General features: G+C 38.4%; 1 protein-coding gene across 3 annotated transcripts in view; it reads right to left on the bottom strand.

The window, feature by feature from the left end:
* MLLT3 (MLLT3 super elongation complex subunit) overlaps positions 1-21,009 on the bottom strand; it is a 250,549-nt gene that overhangs the window by 50,410 nt on the left and 179,130 nt on the right. For all 3 annotated transcript variants that reach the window (XM_059924651.1, XM_059924653.1, XM_059924652.1), the window contains exon 5: positions 13,270-13,971. In XM_059924651.1, the coding sequence (XP_059780634.1) occupies positions 13,270-13,971 (702 nt within the window). The remainder of the gene's footprint in view (positions 1-13,269; positions 13,972-21,009) is intronic.

The following is a 21,009-nucleotide window of genomic DNA, read 5'->3' as shown; positions in this document are numbered from 1 at the left end:
TCTGTGAATGGATTAATATGACATCTAGGATTTTATTAAAAATTATACTGGGGGAAGGGTAGATGGCACAGTTGAAACAAGAATGGTCATCAGTTAATAATTGTTGAAGCTGAGTGATGAATGAATGGGAGGCTCATGATACTATTCTGCATATTTTGTGTATATTTGAAATTCTCCATAATAAAAGATTACAAAAAGAAAAGAGAATTTAGTGTTTAGCCCACATAGGATCTGAGATTTTGAAACAAGGAGATGTTGTTTAAAAACAGCAGTATTAAAGATATTTTGGGGGGGCTTCCTTGGTGGCGCAGTGGTTGAGAATCTGCCTGCCAATGCAGGGGACACGGGTTCGAGCCCTGGTCTGGGAAGATCCCACATGCCGCAGAGCAACTAGGCCCGTGAGCCACAACTACTGAGCCTGCGCGTCTGGAGCCTGTGCCCCGCAACAAGAGAGGCTGTGACAGTGAGAGGCCCGTGCACCGCGATGAAGAGTGGCCTCTGCTTGCTGCAGCTAGAGGAAGCCCTCGTACAGCAACGAAGACCCAACACAGCCAAAAATAAATAATTAATTAATTAAAAACTTTTTTAAAAAAAGAAAGATATTTTGAAAATGACCCATAATACCATTTTAACCAGTTGTTTTACATCCTTTTGCATATTTCCTTCCAGAATTTGTCTGTGTTATAGATAGTTAAATAGAGAAGGGTCTGAGAAAGGCAAGAGACAGGAGACAGGTAAGCAGCGATTATCCAGGGAAAGATTATATAATAGAAAAGAAAGAAACTGGCAATGGCAACTTAAGGTTGGTAGAGGAAGATCAGCTGACAAAGGAGACTCACAGAGAATGGTTAGAGGGATCAGGGTAGGTATAACAGGGCCAAGGAATAGAACAGAAAAGCAAGTCAAAGATGCTGGAAAGGTAAAAATCCAATGCTTAGAAGATGTTTTCTACATAAGAATCCGGAAAGCACTGGTGACCTTTTCCCAGTGGTGGTTTTAAGGATAGTTTCCAAGAGGAAAAGCCAGACCACAATGGGTTGAGAAGTAAGCTTTTGAGATGTCTGTCAGTGAAGGAAAGGAAGTGAAGGGATTATAGCCCAAAGAGCATCAGGGCTAATTGGAGAGTTGGAGGCAGGGTGAGAGGCTGGCTGTTTGGTACGCGGGATGCCTCAGTTTGCCTCAGAGGGGTGCCTCTCCCTCGTAGAGAGACTAAGGGGAACACAGCACACAGAGGCAGATCCTGAAGACACTGGAGCGCAGGAGAGAGCAGGAGTCAAGTTTCATCTGTTAAGAACATCCGCTTGTCCAAGTAAAAACTTCATTCATACTGGAGGTTTTTAAAGCTCTTTCCATGTTTTTATTATTAAACAATATTAAGATCTTTGATTTGCCAGATATGTAAATGTGTCATTTTCTATTTTGTCTAGTGATTTATTTTTCTCCTGAAATATACCAAGCCATGATTATTCTGGTCGGTATTTTCCCAAAGACAATCAAGGATGACCAGGGAACAAGTCTATCAAATTTTTCACCAATTAATCTCTGTAATATCCCCTGAGATTAACACCCTACCCTCACTGAGACATGGCATGAGGCTTTTCAGGGGGATTCTGCTGAGGATGTGAAATGTAAGGTCCATTCATTCAACAAGGGGACACAGAGTGAGATGCAGGGCCAAGAGGTCTTATGCCTAATGGGCATAAACCACTCATCAGGAAGCAGTTCAACATTGTTCAAGTGGAGGAGAGTTTGGGGAAGGGAGGACAGGACGTAAGAAGGATTATAAACTGTTCCAACTGGAAATGACAATGGCACATCAACTAGGGACCTGCCTCCTAGGGCCTTTTTGGGGAACAATGAGAGCAGGGGCAGGTTTTTTGGGGGCAATGATCTTGGGCAGGTTATGAAACTTGGCCTCAGGTTCTGCTCTGCAAAATACAAGTTGTTAAGGGAAATTTCTGAAGTCTTCCTGCTTTTAAAAATCCTATAATTTTCTAAATTGTGAAGTAAATGCTGTATTAAAAATAGATGTTCATGGTTTCCAAATTGGGTCTTAAATCTTTAGAAGAGTACATATTAAGCTGTGGAAGGTTTTCTAAAGAGAAAAGAAAGACAACAGACCTATTAATATGATGAGGAAATAAAGATGGGCAACATGGGACACACCACCTCTTTCCTTCAAACCTTAGTTTTGGGGGAGGGATCTATGAGACTCACTGGTTTTATTACACAACCCAAGGAGGACTGTGCATGGCTTATCTTTAAAAGCAGGGAGGGGACTTGTTGCATGTCTCTGAAAGTGGCTGGACCATGAAGGCAGGCTTGGTAAGCAAGAGTAAGGCATGACTCTCACCTAAGATTATTGGATAACCTAGTACTTTAAAATAACCCATCACAAGATCAACAACAAGTCTGATGTTCACCTTTAATTAAAACAATCCTGGAAAATAACGAGAAAGAGGAGGAAACTTGAAAGTAGAGTGAACATTTTATAATCCTGAAAATGTGTCAGGTCACCTCGAGTAGAATTTGTCAGACACTAAACATTTTAAACCAGGGTGTACTTCCAGCAAGACTTTGCTTTGATTCCTAATACAATCTAAGGTTAGGCCGAGTGGAAAATGACATTTTAAAAACATGTGCTGGAGTAAAAACTACACTGTGGCCGTGGATTATAAATCACTAAATTCCTAGACTGTAGCCTTGCCTCTTAATCTTTACAAGAACACCTGCCAACACCGGATCTTCATAGAATACAATTCATAAATTACCAAGTAAAAAGGTTAAGTCTTTGTCTATGACATAATTAATACTTCTGTGTGAATTAATACCTGAGTGGCAGTTTGCATCAATAATCTCATCATTATCGTTAAAATCCACATTTTACAGTTAACTACTAGTAAGCTGATCCTGTCTCGTCTTTTGATTCCAAGTGTATGCTCTAGGGCCATGCCTCCTGGACCACCTCTCCTGGGCCCAGGAAGAGAAGATAATTTATTAGCCAGGGATGGCTATGTTCCAGGACAAGGGAGCCCTATGTTCCTTCTTTATATCCTCCATGAGTACAACCTTAAGATAATGCAATATAGTAGATGGGAGCTCTCACAGTCACACTGGCCGTGCCCTAGTCTCTGGTATAAGGCGTATGAAAAAACGTAGTAAGTCAATAAACTGGTAAATAAGTGCTCCCTGGATAGGCTCTAAGGTACCACCACCTCTCAAAACTTTCTGCAATTCTGCTGCTTAGAAAATTATATAAAGCATGAATTGATCAGGACTGTGGAAATCAAAGCCAGGTCTCCCTGCACCCATTATTCATAGCCAAGAACCCAAGTACTGTGGCTACTACATCTTATTTCTTATTCTCCCCCTTTCACTGAACTATGGTAACGTTATCAGAGGATCAGAGGTAGGCAGAAGGTCGGAGAGTTAATGCTGCTAATTCGATTTTTTTCTTGAAGAGGTTTAATCAGTCCCACAGTGGTTTTAATTTGATGCGATTTCTCTCTCAACAAGGTTTAATCCATGGTACTGTACGAAAAAGCATGGGCTTTGGCATGGGTCAGACCTGGATTCAAATTCTAGCTCTGCTGCTTTCACATCTGTAAGATGAGGAAAAAAGCTATCTCACACAATGTATGGATGAAATAAGAGGTTACAGAGTGAAAGTGTCCAGGACACACCTCACATGAAGTACAGTTCAATAAGGTTTCCTTCATTCCTGACAAGGAATTCCAAACTGGAATTTATCCAGTTTGATAAATTAACTTGCAGGGATTCGTGTATAAGAGTTCTCTTCATTTTCAGTAAGGACAACACAGACTTGTCTACATTTGTCATCAGTTGTGATTTTTTTTTTCTCAAGTTGTTTCCTCCAATCAGGAATGACTTCTCCTACCCACCTACCTCTCATCTCCACTAATTCATGCTTCCCTTCCTTCAAAGCTGAGCCTAAATTCTAATTTTGTACCATCTGTACTACCTAATACAGGGTTTACATATAGGAGTACATAAACATTTTCAAATGTTATTAAACAAGACTGAAGTAATTAAAAAATATTAAAAACAATTAAACATGTTTAGAAGGAAATGTTTGTACTTACTCAAAGTGACATGACAGTTTTATCACATTTAAAGCAAAAATAGAAGGGTCAGAAAATAAAGCAAGGGTCAACAATTTAGTTTTCAAAAAAACAGTACTGTGATTCTAAACACCGAGGTCCCAAACCAGGGCACTCTAGTAATTACCTTATTTACTTAAGTAACATCTGAGGACCCCATAAATACATTTTCTTCCCATGACCAAGTAAGGCAAGGAAATTTTCTTTTCTCTGTGTCACCGACTCTGAAAATTTCTCCCTATCCCAGTCCTCACACATCCCCATCCCCTATGTCTTCAGAATTCAAAGGCAAAAGTCTGCTTATCTCCACACACTTTAGTAAATGCTTTTCCATTTTCTTTCGCCTAGTGGAAGGATCTTTGACTTTATCTGGGAACATCTCACTGTGCAGTCACCTCTCGTGACCTAAAGAAGCCTCTTAGGGGTAATTTTTCTTTGTGGACCTTGACACTGCCTTGAAAGTTTACAGTCATAAATTGTTACCCACTGAGAACGATTTCTCAAACTTGGTTAAATAATTACATAGACACCAAAAGAAAACCACCCTCTACTAATCCATTGCATTATCTTATCTCCTAATTCAAAGAAAGCACACCCGTTATTTTGAATACCTTAGAGACATTATAAAATGAAATTACAAAATGGAACTAGAAGATTCAATAAGAAGGAATCTTCAAACTGGAGGACAGCATTTGTTATTTGGTGGCACCTTCTGGGAAAGCTTGATATTACAGCTCAGCTCTGTTAAACATAAATTCTCACACAAAAGCAAGTGGGGAAAATTCTGAGAGCAGGGAGATAGTGCTGATGATACCTTATAATAATGTTAAAATTCAGAACTATGAGGGTCTTATTTTAAGCAAATATATATAAGAAGTGAGAGGTTCCTGGATGTTTCATAGCACGTCCCTCAGTTCTGAATATGTATGCCAAATCCACCTATGAGGACAACCTGTCACCTCCTGAAGGCTGTTGGTACAGCCCAAACCAATAGACATGTCAAAGAAACAGAATTCAAAAATGGAACAAGAAATACGATATCAAAGGCTTTCATCAAAACAAAACAAAAAAGGGACTTCCCTGGCAGTCCAGTGGTTAATAAGACTCCACGCTTCCACTGCAGGGGGCACGGGTTCGATCCCTGGTCATGGAACTAAGATCCCACATGCTGCTCAGTGTGGCCAAAAAACAAACAAGACTTTCATAGCAGTGATGCCAATTTCATGAAGCACATCTCTGCAATTATAATATTGGGAATTCCTGGGAAAATAAGATTTGCTTCACCCCCAAGTTTCTTAACCTTTGAGCCTCAGTTTCCTCATCTATAAAATGGGGCTAATAAGAGTCTATTTCACAGATTGTTTTAAGAGTTAAATGAGTTAAAACAAGTGAAGTATTTAGAAGGGTGACTAGCACATAGAAAGCACCGAAGGAAAGTTTAGCTACAAATATCAGGCATCCCAACGACATGGTAAAGCGAGTCATGCAAAGACCATGTTGAGTCACATCTTTGACTTTGTGTCTAAAGATGACAGATAGGACAATTACATAAAGATCATGGGCCTTAGAGTAAGAAACAAGAATGCACTGAATAGGCAATGCAGCTTCCTTGAAGGAGGCTCGTGGAATTTACTGGGAGAGAGATAAAATTCAATACAAGCAAGTGAAAATGCCGAGTGTTGGCAATTATTGATGACAACCAACTCTTCAATGATAGGGCCCCCTGTCTGTTCATGACCCTCAGCTACCTAAGGGCTTCTAAGGAATTATTTAACTTAAAAACTGAAAAACCATTTGGGCTTAGTATGGCACCCAAACAAGGAAGAGAAAGAGCCTCTAATGTAGTTTTTTAAAAAATCTCCCTTTTAATTGCTTCAAATCTTTTTTGGGACAAGTGAGGAATGTGGCTGAATAAATGATCAGTTGATTGACCAGGGCTGCACCCTCCTCCATCTGATCACATCTAGCACAGACAACAAACAACTAAGCATTAGGAACAGGTCAGGTGAAATATCTCCATGTATCCAACAAAGGTAACTTTCTGCCAATTACACTAATGAATGTTCCACAATGGGCTGCATCTACCAGAGGAGAATTGCACCCCTTCAGGTATGTTTACTTCCAGTTATAAAATGCAGAGAACAGGAGTCCAGAACGAGAGCCACCAACCCCCCGCCCCCGCCAGAGGGTCAGGGCAGCCCTTTAATGAAGGGCCTCTCTAGCTGCTCACTCACCATACTTACAGACTTTACAGCTCTTGCATGTGCTGGAATTACAAGTCATTAAAAAACCACTTTGAAAGCACAATAAGGACCTTCTTCTCTGACTGTGACAACCTTCCATCACATAAAAACCTGAGGACAGTGCTTCAACAGCAGGACATTTACTGCCAGCTCCAGACAGGGTAAGCACGGCAAGGCACAGGGTGGGGCTGGAGGAAATGAGGCACCACAAAAGGAGGGAAGTTCCTTTTTCCTTCTCCTTCCTTTTTTTCTTTTCCAAAGAAACTTCTGCTAAGGTGGTTTGCAGTCTTTACCCTGTATCTGAACCACCACCCGCCCTTGGGAAAACCCACTCCATTTGATGAGATTTCATCTTTCTCTCTCAAGATTTTATCCAGGAAAACACTTTGGTAAGCCAAACTATCAAGACACGATTACAATTTCATTTCTCACACTTCAGGTTGAAGAGGGTAACATTTTACCAAATGTAGTCTGACCATTTACAAGGAAAGACAATTAAAACTTTCAACTTCTGCACTTTTAAATTACAATTAAATCTCTACAAAGCAAGGTGAAAAAAAAGTGAAGGCAACGATAAGGAAATTACTACTATAACCAAATCTGATCATAAATGGTTATTTCAATTTTCTTTTACTGTTTTTCCCCCTTCTCTGCTATGAATACTAAACTTCCTCATATCACAAAACCAGATAAACTCAATAAACTTCTCTTTAGAAGCAGAGTTACATGAAAAACAAAAACTAGGAAATTACAGGAAGGGTAAAGGATGTTTGTTTTTTTAAATTCTCGATTAAAGTTTAAACAGGTTAATGCAAAACACAATTACAAACTTTTAGTTCACCCAGATACACTCAGAGCCTCACCCTTTCTAGCTGCTAGTTAGCGCCAGTGACGAGTAAGAACAGTCACTTGCCATAAGTGACCATTGTGGCCACAAAAAGATGAATTCCTCAACCAAGAACAGCTTTACTCTAATGGAATTACCTAAGTTCTTGAATGCAAAATATTCTTAATGCTAACATTTACATACATAACAAAAACGGGCCCTTATCATGTTTTCAGTCTTTGCTAAACGCTCACCCACCATAAAACAGTCCTTCCGCCTCCCTCGCCGCCCTCCCCGCTGCCTCCTCCCAAATTCTTCTGTAAAGGAAAATTACTGATGGACTTTCATGTGACAATATTAGAGTTCTTTATAAAATGAGAAACATCTCAGGAATTTCAAATCCTATTTAAAAATTACTCTTTCAGTCATATTAATATTAATCCAAAGATAAAAGAAGACATCCTAAAAAATGATTTAATAGTAACAGCAATAAAAAAAAAATCTACCAAGTGCCTACCAATGCAGTACTAGGTAAGTCCTTGCCCTTTATCTCATTTAATTAAAAAGCTGAAAGATCCTGGGAAACTTTGGCTTAACTATTGATTTAAACTGAGATGCTGGGACTTCCCTGGTGGCGCAATGGTTAAGAATCCACCTGCCAATGCAGGGGACACGGGTTTGAGCCCTGGTCTGGGAAGATCCCACATGGTGCGGAGCAACTAAGCCCATGCGCCACAACTACTGAGCCTGCGCTCTAGAGCCCGTAAGCCACAACTACTGAGCCTGGGTGCCACAACTACTGAAGCCCACGCGCCTAGAGCCCGTGCTCCACAACAAGAGAAGCCACCGCAATGAGAAGCCCGTGCACTGCAACGAAGAGTAGCCCCCGCTCGCCGCAACTAGAGAAAAGCCCACACATAGCAATGAAGACCCAACACAGCCATAAATAAATAAATAAATTATTTTTTAAAAAGTTAAAAATAGATAGATAGATAGATAAATAAATAAATAAAACTGAGATGCTCTGTCCTGTATTTTTCCATGTTACACATGCACATCAATATCAAGGTCATATACCTCCTCAAGACAAAATTCAGAGGAATGTGACATATATTCCAAGTACTTTTTCTCTTTTAAAACATTTAACCCACTCTTGAAAAAGGACACTAGAATTCTGCTGTATTTTTGAATATCAAAAAATTTCTTTCAGGGACTTCCCTGGTGGTCCAGTGGTAAAGAATCCACCTTACAATGCAGGGGACATGGGTTCGATCCCTGGTCAGGGAACTAAGATCCCACATGCCACTGGGCAACTAAGCCCAAGCACCACACCTATTGAGCCCACACGCCTCAACTAGAGCCTGTGTGTGCTGCAAGCTACACAGCCCATGCGCTCTGGACCCTGTGCACCACAACTACAGAGCCCATGCACCCTGGAGCCTGTGTGCCACAAATAGAGAGAGAAAACCTGCACACCACAACTAGAGAGAAGCCCGAGTGCTGCAACAAAGAGACTGAGCGCCATAAGGAAAGATCCTGCACGCCTCAACGAAGATCCTGTGTGCTGCAACTAAGAGCTGATGCAGCCAAAAATAAAAATAAATAAATAAAATAATAAATCTCTAAAAAAAAAACTCTTTCAAAGCTATAGGTTATAAAGACTGCCAGAAGCCAAATCATGTAACAAATGGCTCATAACATTTTTTGTTTTAATTTATTTTTGTCTGCGTTGGGTCTTTGTTGCTGCCCGCGTGCTTTCTCTAGTGTGGTGAGCAGGGGCTACTCTTCTTTGCGGTGCACGGGCTTCTCATTGCGGTGGCTTCTCTTGTTGCGGAGCATGGGCCCTAGACCCCACGGGCTTCAGTAGTTGTGGCGCACGGGCTCAGCAGTTGTGGTTCGTGGGCTCTAGAGCACAGGCTCAGTAGTTGTGGTGCACAGGCTTAGTTGCTCTGAGGCATGTGGGATCTTCCCGGACCAGGGCTCGAACCTGTGTCTCCTGCATTGGCAGGCAGACTCTTAACCACTGCGCCACCAGGGAAGTCCCTCATAACATTTTTTGATTAGTATGTTAAGTGATTTACCCGGATTGACTATTTTCACAATAATCCTACAAAGTAAAGGCTATTATGATCTCTATTTCACAAAAAAATAAACTAAGAAATATAGAAGGTCAAATCGTTTAACTAAGATCAATGGTGGAGCTGCGATTCAAAACACAGCTTGTCTGACACCAGAGTGCATACTCCTATTTATTTGATTACTTTACTACCTACCTACCTACATACTCATCAACAAATAAGTGATTCCTCAAAAATCATGCAGGTATATAAACCATGGATACCCCACTTCTTTTTTCTCTACTCACATACAAAGTATACAAACATCGTAACTGAGAAGAACCATACGAATCAACAATCTAAGCTTCCCAATCCATCTTAATAGCACTGAATTTTATTTTTATATAAAACCTGAATCTAACTTAATTATGGAAAAGTTTCTTTAAAAAGTTCTTCCTTTTAATCGTAACTAACCTGTACCAAGGCAAGATATTTTCTTTACAGACATACCAAGTGAATAACCTTTTTTCCCTGGTCCTTCCCAATTCTTCACACTCGTCCAATTTCTTTTTGTGTCCTTCTTCTGTTTCCAAAGTCCATGATCTCTGCCTGCTAGGTCTAAAATTACCCTCTACCCCGCCCTCCACGAATGAACATAAATCTGGCTCATATTCAAATAATGAAGCTGTAAAGGTCCTTCGACAGATCAGGTCATCTGATCCTACTTACTCAGATGCAGACACACTCACCACCAGGACAATGTGAATGGTGCCCCCTGAAGGTGGGCCTGTCCCAAGCTATCCAATCAGTTCCTTGCCAAGGGAGACTATGGGGTGCTTAGTTCTCTCCATTACAATTGCTTCCTGCTCCTTTGGTCTTAACCACAGTAGGGACACCAAGTAGGAGAAAGGCCAAACACAGGCTACCTTTACCACTGGAGAAAGGGAATTTCAGCCCTCCTCTATCTTCCTTCGTTCACAGAAAGTCTTTTGGGCGCTGGATTACTTGGAACCACTTCTGTCAATTCTCTTCTATTCTACCACCTATATTTAGAAGATTAAACCAAAGCAGCAACAATAAAAGCATTACTCCCAGAAAACTAATAAGGAAAGTACAGTTGTTGGGTTTTATACCCAAATAATACCCAAAAGTCTTTAGAGGCTTTCTCAGTAATGATATGCAAACCACATTACAAAAACTCCTGTTATGGTCACTGGATAGGTGGCTCTGACACGTCATCAATCATCTTGAAAATTTGCTACCTACTGTATGGAATTACAATTCTCACTCTTCATTCCAGAAGATTTTGCAAGGTATTGCTTTGGATAAACCTATCAAGTTGAACATGATGTTTAGGAAAAGTCATACCTTATAAATCATATATAAAAGGGAGGGAGCAAGAGGCAAACAAAAATAAGAATACACAGAATTAGCTAAAGAGGAAGATCACCTGTGATAATTTCCTGTAGAAAGTGCATTCAATAGTGCTTTATGAATGCTATTTGGTCTTCTCACAAATCAGCAAACATTCAAGAAAGGTGTCTTTCAAAATTTTGATGATGACCTACTGTAAGAAATACACATAGCTTCTGAAATAAAATTTTCACAAACCATTACTTACCCATACTAGTTGCAATGTATTCTGATTTTCTTTTTTAACACTGGTGATGACATGCTAAATTGATTTCATGGCTCACTAGTAAATCACAAACCACAATTTGAAAACCTCTGTTCTAGAAGAACTGCAACACGGCAGAATATGGAGAAACAAAGTTGCTAAACTTGACAATCTTGATAGACTAGTCACACCCCAATAGCATCAATGAACATTTCAGAGTGATCTGAAATAAAAAGTCAAACATACGAAAAAAGTTCCAAGGAACATCTAGATTAAGAGCAAGTTGTGAATTAAGAGGAGGGGTACAAAGCAAAGAAGAAAAAATAAATGCTTGAGATATTAGGACAAACCCATTAGGCTTTCGTCTCCATTTCACAAACTATCACTCTAAGGCCTATACCAAACACTGGAACAAATTACTCCATCTCCAGTATTTTATATGCTACTCTGCCTCTAATCTGATTTAAAATTTTGAGATTAGCTATAGAGAGTAGAGGGGGGGAAAGGAGGTGGTCTCTGGATGACTAGGGATCGGTACTGATGCCATGTCCTAATCCTGGCTGCCTTTCTACCCAGAATGGGGCAAATGGAGAAGAGAGAATCTGTTAAGGCCTCCTAGCCTTTGCCAGCATTTGAATTAGGAACTTTTGTGGAGCCTCCCTATGGGAAAGAAAGAGAAGTATTCTAAAATGGCCAGCAATTTTTAGCCAGACATCTTCCTTGACTGTTGTCTAGAAATACTGACAACTGAAATTAAAGAGATTACTGGGACCGATCATGACTGATAAGTAAGAGTAGAAGGCCAAAGCTAGAGAAAAAAGGGAAGTGAGGAGGAGATAACGTCATTGTAAATAATGTTCATTCTCCAGAAATAGAATGGAATACTTGAATTACTAACAGTTCTGTCACTGGAAGAGTAGGATTTCTTACTTTGGTAGGAGGTTAGAATAGGTAACCTGAAATTCCCTTCCAACTCTGAGAAATAGTAATTATAAGTTTAAATCTCGGGATTTCCCTGGTGGCATAGTGGTTAAGAATCCACCTGCCAATGCAGGGGACATGGGTTTGAGCCCCGGTCCGGGAAGATCCCACATGTCGCGGAGCAACTAAACCCGTGCGCCACAACTACCGAGCCTGAGCTCTAGAGCCCGTGTGCCACAACTACTGAAGCCCATGCGCCTAGAGCCCGTGCTCTGCACCAAGAGAAGCCACCACAATGAGAAGCCCGCACACTGCAATGAAGAGTAGCCCCCGCTCGTTGCAACTATAGAAAGCCCACGCACGGCAACGAAGACCCAACGCAGGCCAAAAAAAAAGTTTAAATCTCAACATCGAATAATATTTTGAGGGATTATCAGATGGCCAAATGTTCTTTTAGGAACCCACAAAAGATAATCCTACCCATTAGCAAACCTTGTAATGAAGATATATACCCTGTCCCTTCCAAATCAGTGGTTATACAATAGGGGAAAAAATTAAATATTTCATTTTCAAAATACCACTACCTGGTTTCATGACACATATAAACATCAAACTGTATCAAATCACACATTTTAAATACACAGTATATTGTTATATCAATTTTGCCTTGACAAAAGTATTAAAAAATACTACCACCAGTTTTCAATCTATGTAAACAAATTACTTCATTACACTGATCAAAAAGATCAACACTGGGGCTTCCCTGGTGGCGCAGTGGTTGAGAATCTGCTTGCCGATGCCGCGGAGCAACTGGGCCCGTGAGCCACAACTGCTGAGCCTGCGCGTCTGGAGCCTGTGCTCCGCGACAAGAGAGGCCGCGATAGTGAGAGGGCCGCGCACCGCGATGAAGAGTGGCCCCCGCTTGCCGCAACTAGAGAAAGCCCTCGCACAGAAACGAAGACCCAACACAGCCAAAAATAAACAAAATAAATAATAAATAAAATTTAAAAAAATAAAAATAGAAAATAAAGTGCATGAAAATTGTTTTAAAAAAAAAAAGATCAACATTGTAGCTATACCCTAATATTTTCTGTTTCTTTTTAAAATTTATTTTCTGGTGTATTCTACTTTCATTGCATTCTTCTCACTTTCCTAAACCAGCAGTCACTGGAAAGCATAGTAACTAAGCTCTGATGAGCATCTAGATTTTTCTGCTGCTATTCAAATGACCCATTATTATACTCCGGGACATATCTTTCCTTTAACAACTTAAATCATAGCCTACAAGTCTGCAGATTCCTTAATGATTTCATTTCCTTCTTTCCATTAGTTAAGGAAATTCATTTCTAGGCCATGTCTCCTTCCATGCTACCATTTTCTGGCGCAACTGTCATTCTCCTTCCTCTGTCTTTATGCTGAAGCTATCAGAAATAAAATTGGAAAACTAATAAAGGAAAGGAGGAAAACCAGTCAGACTACTCACATCAGATTTAGAGGACATATTCTCCTCCACGTCGGAATCATTGGGATCCACGATATCATCAAATGGTGGTAAAGTTGATTTCTTCTTCTCTGACGTCTCACTTTCAATTTTGACCTTTCCCATCTTGCCATGAGATTTATCTTTTATCTGTTTTTTATCAGCAGAACAAGTGAGTATCAGCGGTGGCGCGTTAGAAAAACTTTTAAATAAAGCCTCCGAGCTACTCTTTTTCCTTTTTTTGGCTGAGAGTTCTTCGGAATCTGAAACGGGGGGTCTTTTACTAGGAGGCTTCTTCTCTTGCTGTCCACTGGTGATCGTGAGTAAGTTACTATCTGGTTTTGGCTCTTTCGACATGGGTTTCGGTTCCTTGAAAGCCATCTTAGGAACGATTTTTTCTTCTTTCAGTGGTTTATTTTCTTTGGGTTTCTTAGAGGATTCTTTGGAAGATTTGTTGTGATCCCTGGAAGGTTCTTTGAAGGCACTTTTATGTTCTCTGGAGTCTTTAGAAGGTTTTTCCTTGTGCTCCTTCGTTAACTTGTGAGGCTTGGAAAAACTGCTGCTGCTGCTACTGCTGCTACTGCTGCTGCTGCTGCTGCTGCTGCTACTGCTGCTGCTGCTGCTGCTGCTGCTACTGCTGCTGCTGCTGCTGCTACAACTGCTGCTGCTGCTGCTGCTGCTGGGGTGGGTACTCCTGTTGGGGTCCTGCGGAAAGGCGGGGAGAAAAGCAGACTCTCAAAACGGGACGTCCATGAAGACTAAAAGCCAGTCTCCTCGCACTACAGCTCCTCAAAAGGATCCTTCGTTGATCGCTCCCAAATGCATTGGAACAGAACCCGACAACCTCAAGAGAACGGGTGGGAGCAGGGTGTGCAAGCAACAGTGAGTGTGGGCTACCGTGATGGAGGAGCTGAACGAGGCAAGCTGTTTTCTTAATCAGGACAAGCATGGAGTTCTAACCCTTTCAAGTCAACAAATGTTCACTACACACTTGTCCTAGGAGAGACAAAGCGGGATAACACATGGCTCCTACTCTTCGTAACTATGACACATCTATGATTCATGGTTATTGTAGGAGCCACCTATCACAATAAGAGGAAGAGAGGAAATTAATTCTGTTGGGGGAGGCAGAGAAGAATAATTCAGAGATTTATGGAGAATTAACACCTCAACGAGGTCCTCAGGAGAAGCAGGTAATTACTAGAAAGGCAAGAATGAAAAGGTACTAGCTCATTCTTGTCCCATGGAGACCAGGAACTAGAATGAACTAAAACAATGAGGGATCTAAGCACAGCTTATATTTAGGGAGCAGCATCCAACGACAGCAAAGATTGAGAAGGAGGTAGAAAAACAGGCCAGGGTCACATAGTGAGGCCAGATAATATTAAATTTTAAATGACTTTTTAATATAAAGAATCACAAGACCGATAAAAGAAATAAAATAATTCTCAATTTTAGATAAAAAGCAGTTTTTTTTTTCTGACCGAACTTCAGTTAGGGAATACATCTCCCATCCACTAGCAACAACAACAATGACAACAACAAAAGGAAAGAAAAAAGAAAGGAAAAGTCTAAAAGAACAAAGATTTCACCTAATGGTCATCAAATGGACTGAAAAGTCTTTGGCAATCAGGTTGTGTAATCATGACCAAAGAGTTAATCGCTGCCTATTCCATTTTAAATGTGTTCCGATTTTTTTCACTCATATAAATGCCTCAGAATATATAGCCTATAAATAAGCTTTCTATCTAGGAACACAATCTAAGTCCATACTTACCATGTTTCTGAACCTCTATCATTCACATAGTAAGAATAAGAAACGGAAGTAGATCCTGGACATGCAAAAATCCACACCAATACTAAAAGAAGAGCTCTTTCTTGTTTACTTCCACCTCCTAATGGAACCAAAGACAATTAAATGTCCAGATTTTCAACTAGAATTTACATCTTCAGGCCTGTTATGTTTCACCTCTAACTTACCCACTTAAGTCCAATGATATGTAAACCAATACTGTATTCCTTAAATATCTAGCAGGACACAGGAAAGACAGTAGGCAAAGGCCATGCTTTTCATGAAAATGAACAATCTACTAACTGGGTCTATGCAAAAAAACAAACACAAATATATATAGATTAACATCATAAAGCCATACCCAAAATGAAAAATTATTGTTCTATGTTAGTGGGAATATGTATTTTTTCTTATTACAAAAATTTTTGTCTTATTTGTTCAACAACAAAATGACATATACCAATTATTCCATTTATTTTTCCCAAGAGAGCATTTGGTTTCAAAATTCTAAAATGGATAAAGTTACTAAGACATGTTTTTGTCCATTAAACTAGATAATTCCTTACAAAACACCTTAATCTGAGATTTAAAAGCAGAATGCTAAAGATAGTACATATTCATATTACTGAAAGGACATTATTTTATAAATTCTATTACAAGACGTTTCCTGGCATGTTAAGCAATACTACGAATAATTAAAATAAAGTATTATGGACAAACTAAATTAAGGGAGAACAGTTTAAAATCTAATATACTTGAGTTTTTTTTTAATTGGTTTGTTGACCCACTGAATTTTGCCAATTTGCAAACGGTATTCTAATTATGGCTCTAGAACACCCAAATACTGCTGTTTAATATTCAACCTTCATGGAGTATTATACACATTTTTATAAATACACAAATTTAAGCTACCAACATATTTTCTAGCATTAAGCATTTAAAAATATAACATTTCAGCACACACACCAAAAAGGACTTCTATACGGGTCCTTCCATAATTTATTTTTAAAATCCTTTTGTAGGACAAACTGAATTCTTAAGGCAAAGTACATAGTGGTATATGACACAGATTCTTGTGTCATATAGAAAGTTCAAGTTCTCATCTTAATTACATACATATGATGTTAAGTACAAAATGCAAGAAATTTTATAACTTTACTCCCCATGTTGGTCTAGGTATTAAATGCCTACTGTCACCTTTTCACCCACCCAACAAATCTTGGTATAAGCAAGTGACCCAATTATTCTTGTCCCTTCCACTTTACCAAAAAGCATTCTTTAAGCTAAAGCAACTCAGAGTTAACAAGGGAAACATATTCCATAAAAACACCCAAGACAACAATTTAGAAAATAACAAAAACTGAGAGAACAGTTTCTATTCTAGAGGGCTACATTTTTTTTGGCCTGGGCCTGTGATAAATGACAAAGTTCAAATGTACATCACCTGCCTCCATAGTCATACATGTAATAAATGTAAAACAGAGGCTTAGATATATCAGGAATTAAATTGTTACTGACACAGAATAAAAGCTTTCACTGATTCTCAGCCTATCTATCCCATACAAACTGAGGATCAAGTCACTGGCTTTTAAAATTTTTTACTGAACTATTAACCTCAATATTAAGTGCCACTAAGCAGCACAGACTAACTACCATTCAACATAAAGTTTACACATGTTGTATAATTCAAATTCTCTTTGCCTAAGGCTGATTAGGACAAACTGAATATCGATATAGGGAGAGCATGTGTACATAATTCAAATCTCAAATATTTAAGGCCAATGACTGTTTAAACATAAATATACATATATTTGTACTAACTTTACAACCTGTGAATATAGGGTACAGTATTTTCTTTCATCCATTGAGATTCTACTGAATGCTTACTTGTTTTAATTTTCTGGAACAGAATGGGTCCCTTTAATTTATAATCTCTTCTAATACTACTTGTCAGCAAGTCCAGTAAGTGGCTTAAGAAAAGAACAGGTTGCAACTATTGGCCAGAATAAGGTTTTCTGATTATATATGACTTTCAATTTCCATGTTATCACCATGTCTTCTTCTTAGCACCACTGATAACTCAAAGGTGATTCTTTCTCCAGCTCCTATTTCTTCATCTTCCTATCCTCTTATTTTTGGTCTCTGTCCTACCCTAACTGACTTCTGTGTTGTGTAAGATATTCAGATCATTCATATGTTGTTTAATAAAATTTGAAATGGACAAATAAACTCTCCCAGAAGAGTTTTATGTATCTAAAACCAATAAACTCTCCAAAAAGAGTTTATTTGTCCAAAACACATCTTTAAAGGACACTTCCTAGAAACTGTAGTATAGTCCAAGACGTTATACATAGGAAGGGGTGGGGAAAACCATGACAGTCAAATATGGCTTTCCAAATCGAAATTTCTTCTGTAATGCCATTAAACACATGATAAATGGCACAGAGGGATGAAATCCCAACTGGGGCTATGACTAAAGTATAAAAATTCAGGATTCTGGGGAGAAAAAGAACCTTGAATTTGACTTACCTTCTCCCACTCCAATCCCAAATCTAACCCATTTACTTCTCTTGAACCAGTCAGCTCCAGGGGCCAACAGGTAGTGAGTGGGGCCTGAAGAATGTGACCTTGAGATTATAAGCATCTTGAGAGAGAACAGGTGTAGGGCTTGCTCTGCTCTGGATATCAAGCAAGACCCAGAAGAGTTCTACACATACATAACTGCACAAGTGTGGTCAGTCTTCCTGGCCCCAAAAGTGCTCAGGGGGCACTCAAGAGGAGAGAGAGTCCCCTCTACACCTGAAGCTAGGAATGCAAGAAGACCAGAAGGAAGGGACAAGGTCCGCCAAGTACACATGAAATATACAACATGCCTGCTGCTATAGTGCAGGCTGAGATGCCTGGACCTTCCATCCCTTATAGGATTAAAACAAACTAAGGTCCCCTAACAGCTCAACCTGAACCCCAATGCACATATAAACAACATACCTAATGACAGGAGACAGTGGGAGAGAGCAGACCTAACAGATCTCCTGAAGGATAGAGACAAAATACTGAGGCCAAAAATAGTATGACTACATAAGGAGAGTCAAGTAGAGAGCAAAAAATAATTTCTACATAATTTCAGAAAATTAACTAGATGAAAATTTAAAGAAGTAAACTCTTTAAGGTGAATAATTCAGTAGATAAATTAAAAGAGAAGATGGGGTCTAACTGATGAATTAGAGTGAATGAAGGACCAACTGGAAGAAATCTCAAAGCATAAACAAAATACAAAGAGATGAAAATCATAAAGGAAAAAGAGAAAGGACTTGAAGAACAGATTAAGGCAACCTAACTAACATACCAACTATAGGAAAAGTTCCCAAGGAGTCTCCAGAAGGGGGAAAAGGAAAATATATTAAAGTAATATGAAAGAAAATTTCCATGAACTAAAGAAGAGATTGAATTGCAAACTTACAGGGCTCTCCAAGATCCAGGCAGGACTAATGAAGGGAAAGGCACATGTTCAAGAACATCACACTAAAATTCCTAAACTTTAAGGATAAAAAGAAAACCTTACAAGCTACCAGAAAGAATAATTACTTAATACAAAGAAAGAATCAAATTAACATTGGACTTCTCATTTGTAACATTGGAATTAAAAAGAAAGAACAGTAACATCTAGATTGCATCTAGATTGCTAGGCAAAAAGCAGTACAAGCCAAACATCCTTCGGTGGGAAAGTAGTGTTTTCCAAAATTTAAGGATTCAAAGATCACATTAGCTACCGCTCCATCTAAGGAAAGGACTTAAGAAGGGATTCTAATGGAACAATAACTGAATCAGAAATGAAACCTTTCATGTAAGAAGAAACAGGAGTGCAATTACTTTGCCTTCTACACAGAACTAAATCTAAATGGATAATAAACTGTATGGAATATGTAACGTAAGTGCTCAATATGAATTTTTGATGCAAACGTCTAACAAAAATCTGGACCTAAAAATTAAATTATCTCCAAAGAAATTTAGGAACATTAAAGGAGAGGATTAGTGTTTGAAGGTGAAGGAAAATGTTGGTATCATTATTCATGTTAAAACAGGGGGGGAAAATTGGATCTATGAGCAATTGAAAAGGAACGTGGCCAATAATGAAATGGAAAAGTACAGAACATAAAGAAAGGGAAACTGGAAAACGAATATCAACTTGAAAATACACGCCAAATTTTAAAAAAAATGTAAAAAGTCACAAATAAAAATAAGGAACAAGATAAAAAGTAACAAAATCAGGCATCACTCATTAGAATTTAAAAGAAAGCTGAATTCTCCCACTGAAAGACAGGCTGCCAGATGAGTTAAAAAGACAAAGGTCATATACAGACTGTTTATAAAAAATGCTTAAAACTGAATGACTGAGAAAAGTTTAAAATAAAGGGAAGAGCCAAGAAATATCAGCTAAATGCCCCCAAAGGAAAGCATGAGTGTTATACTAATATCACACAATGTGAAATTCAAGGTTAAGATGACCAAACAGCATAAACAATGTAAAAGCTAAGTTACATAAAGCAAAGAGTATTGAATATGCAAGAAAAACTTGAAAAATATTTCAATGAAATAAGAAATTAGTACAGCTTTGTCAGAAATAGACAGATCTAATAAAGTTAAACGAATATATAGTGAAACTGATTAATACAATCCACACACTTGATTTAATAATTATATAGAAAACTTTCAATCTCTTGAATAAAGCTTACAATTTTATATGTACCCATGGAACACTGACAAAAATCAATCATGAGGTATCATAAAATGAACTTAAAATAATCTTTTAAAAATATCTGAATAGATTGTATTGGTTGATCACACTCTAATAAAATTAGAAAAATAAAGACAAAAGAAATCAGTCAAAAGAAAATAATGATAAGACCATTTCATATAAAAAAATCTAGGGGCATAAGAAAACATATGCTCAAAATAAAATATATTGTCTTTATTGCATTTATTATTCTTAAAAGGAGACGAGGAAAGGAGAGGCATAAAAATACCAGGCATAAAAATACACTTTGCACCCACTCTGAGAAACTAGAAAAAGATCCACAAATATAATACCAAATATAATGAAGAAAGTAAATGAAACAAATTTCACCAACATTTCTGCTCTAAAATAATGGCCTTAAATGTATACTTAGGAATCAAACTCTAAAGAGAAATTTAACAAGTTAATTCTGGTTTAAAGGAGATCTATAATCTACTTTTTAAAACCAACTAAGAGAGGTCAAGTTTCTTGAATTTAAGATTTCTTACACGTAAAATCATGATCTACCATAAAAGGAATAAAATTAAGAAGGGGATAGCAATTTATAAATATTTCAAAATAGGTAGGCAAATACCAGAAGATACCACCAAACAGTTCAAAATGGTTGAGAGAGAGAGTTCAGGGAAGGGGCGGAGCAAAGTGGACTGCTGATGATTTTTATAGGCTTTTAGCACAATATGACTCATACAATAAATGTTTTATTAAAAATGAATTTATAACACAGTAAGATGGTGAAGCAGAAAACATTTCAATAACAAATAACAGAACTAATTTTAAAAAAGAATCAAAACTTAAACATCAAAGCTAAATAGAGGCAACAAGGCCCCAAATTTAACGTTTATCAGTCAATGGATAGGGGATTGAAAGAACACTGCACAAATGGAAATGAAATGGCATTTGAGAATAGTAACAAGGGTCTTTCATTCAATAACAATCTAAATAGCCTGTACATAAAAAGAACATGAAATATTTACACATACAAGAAGGAAAAAGAAAAGTCTGCCATTATAGGACTCAATGCTCTGGAATGTTTTATTTGTTTTGATTTTTTAATAATGTTGTACTATTCTTGAAGGTGATACTCCACCAGGAAGTTGAGAGAACGCTACAATATACCCCCGCTGAGATTCAAGTTGCAGTAGTCTGGTTTCAATGC

Source organism: Balaenoptera ricei, chromosome 6 (genome assembly GCF_028023285.1).
Source record: "Balaenoptera ricei isolate mBalRic1 chromosome 6, mBalRic1.hap2, whole genome shotgun sequence".
NCBI classification, from domain to species: Eukaryota; Metazoa; Chordata; class Mammalia; order Artiodactyla; family Balaenopteridae; genus Balaenoptera; species Balaenoptera ricei.
This window is presented reverse-complemented; position numbering and strand designations above follow the sequence as displayed.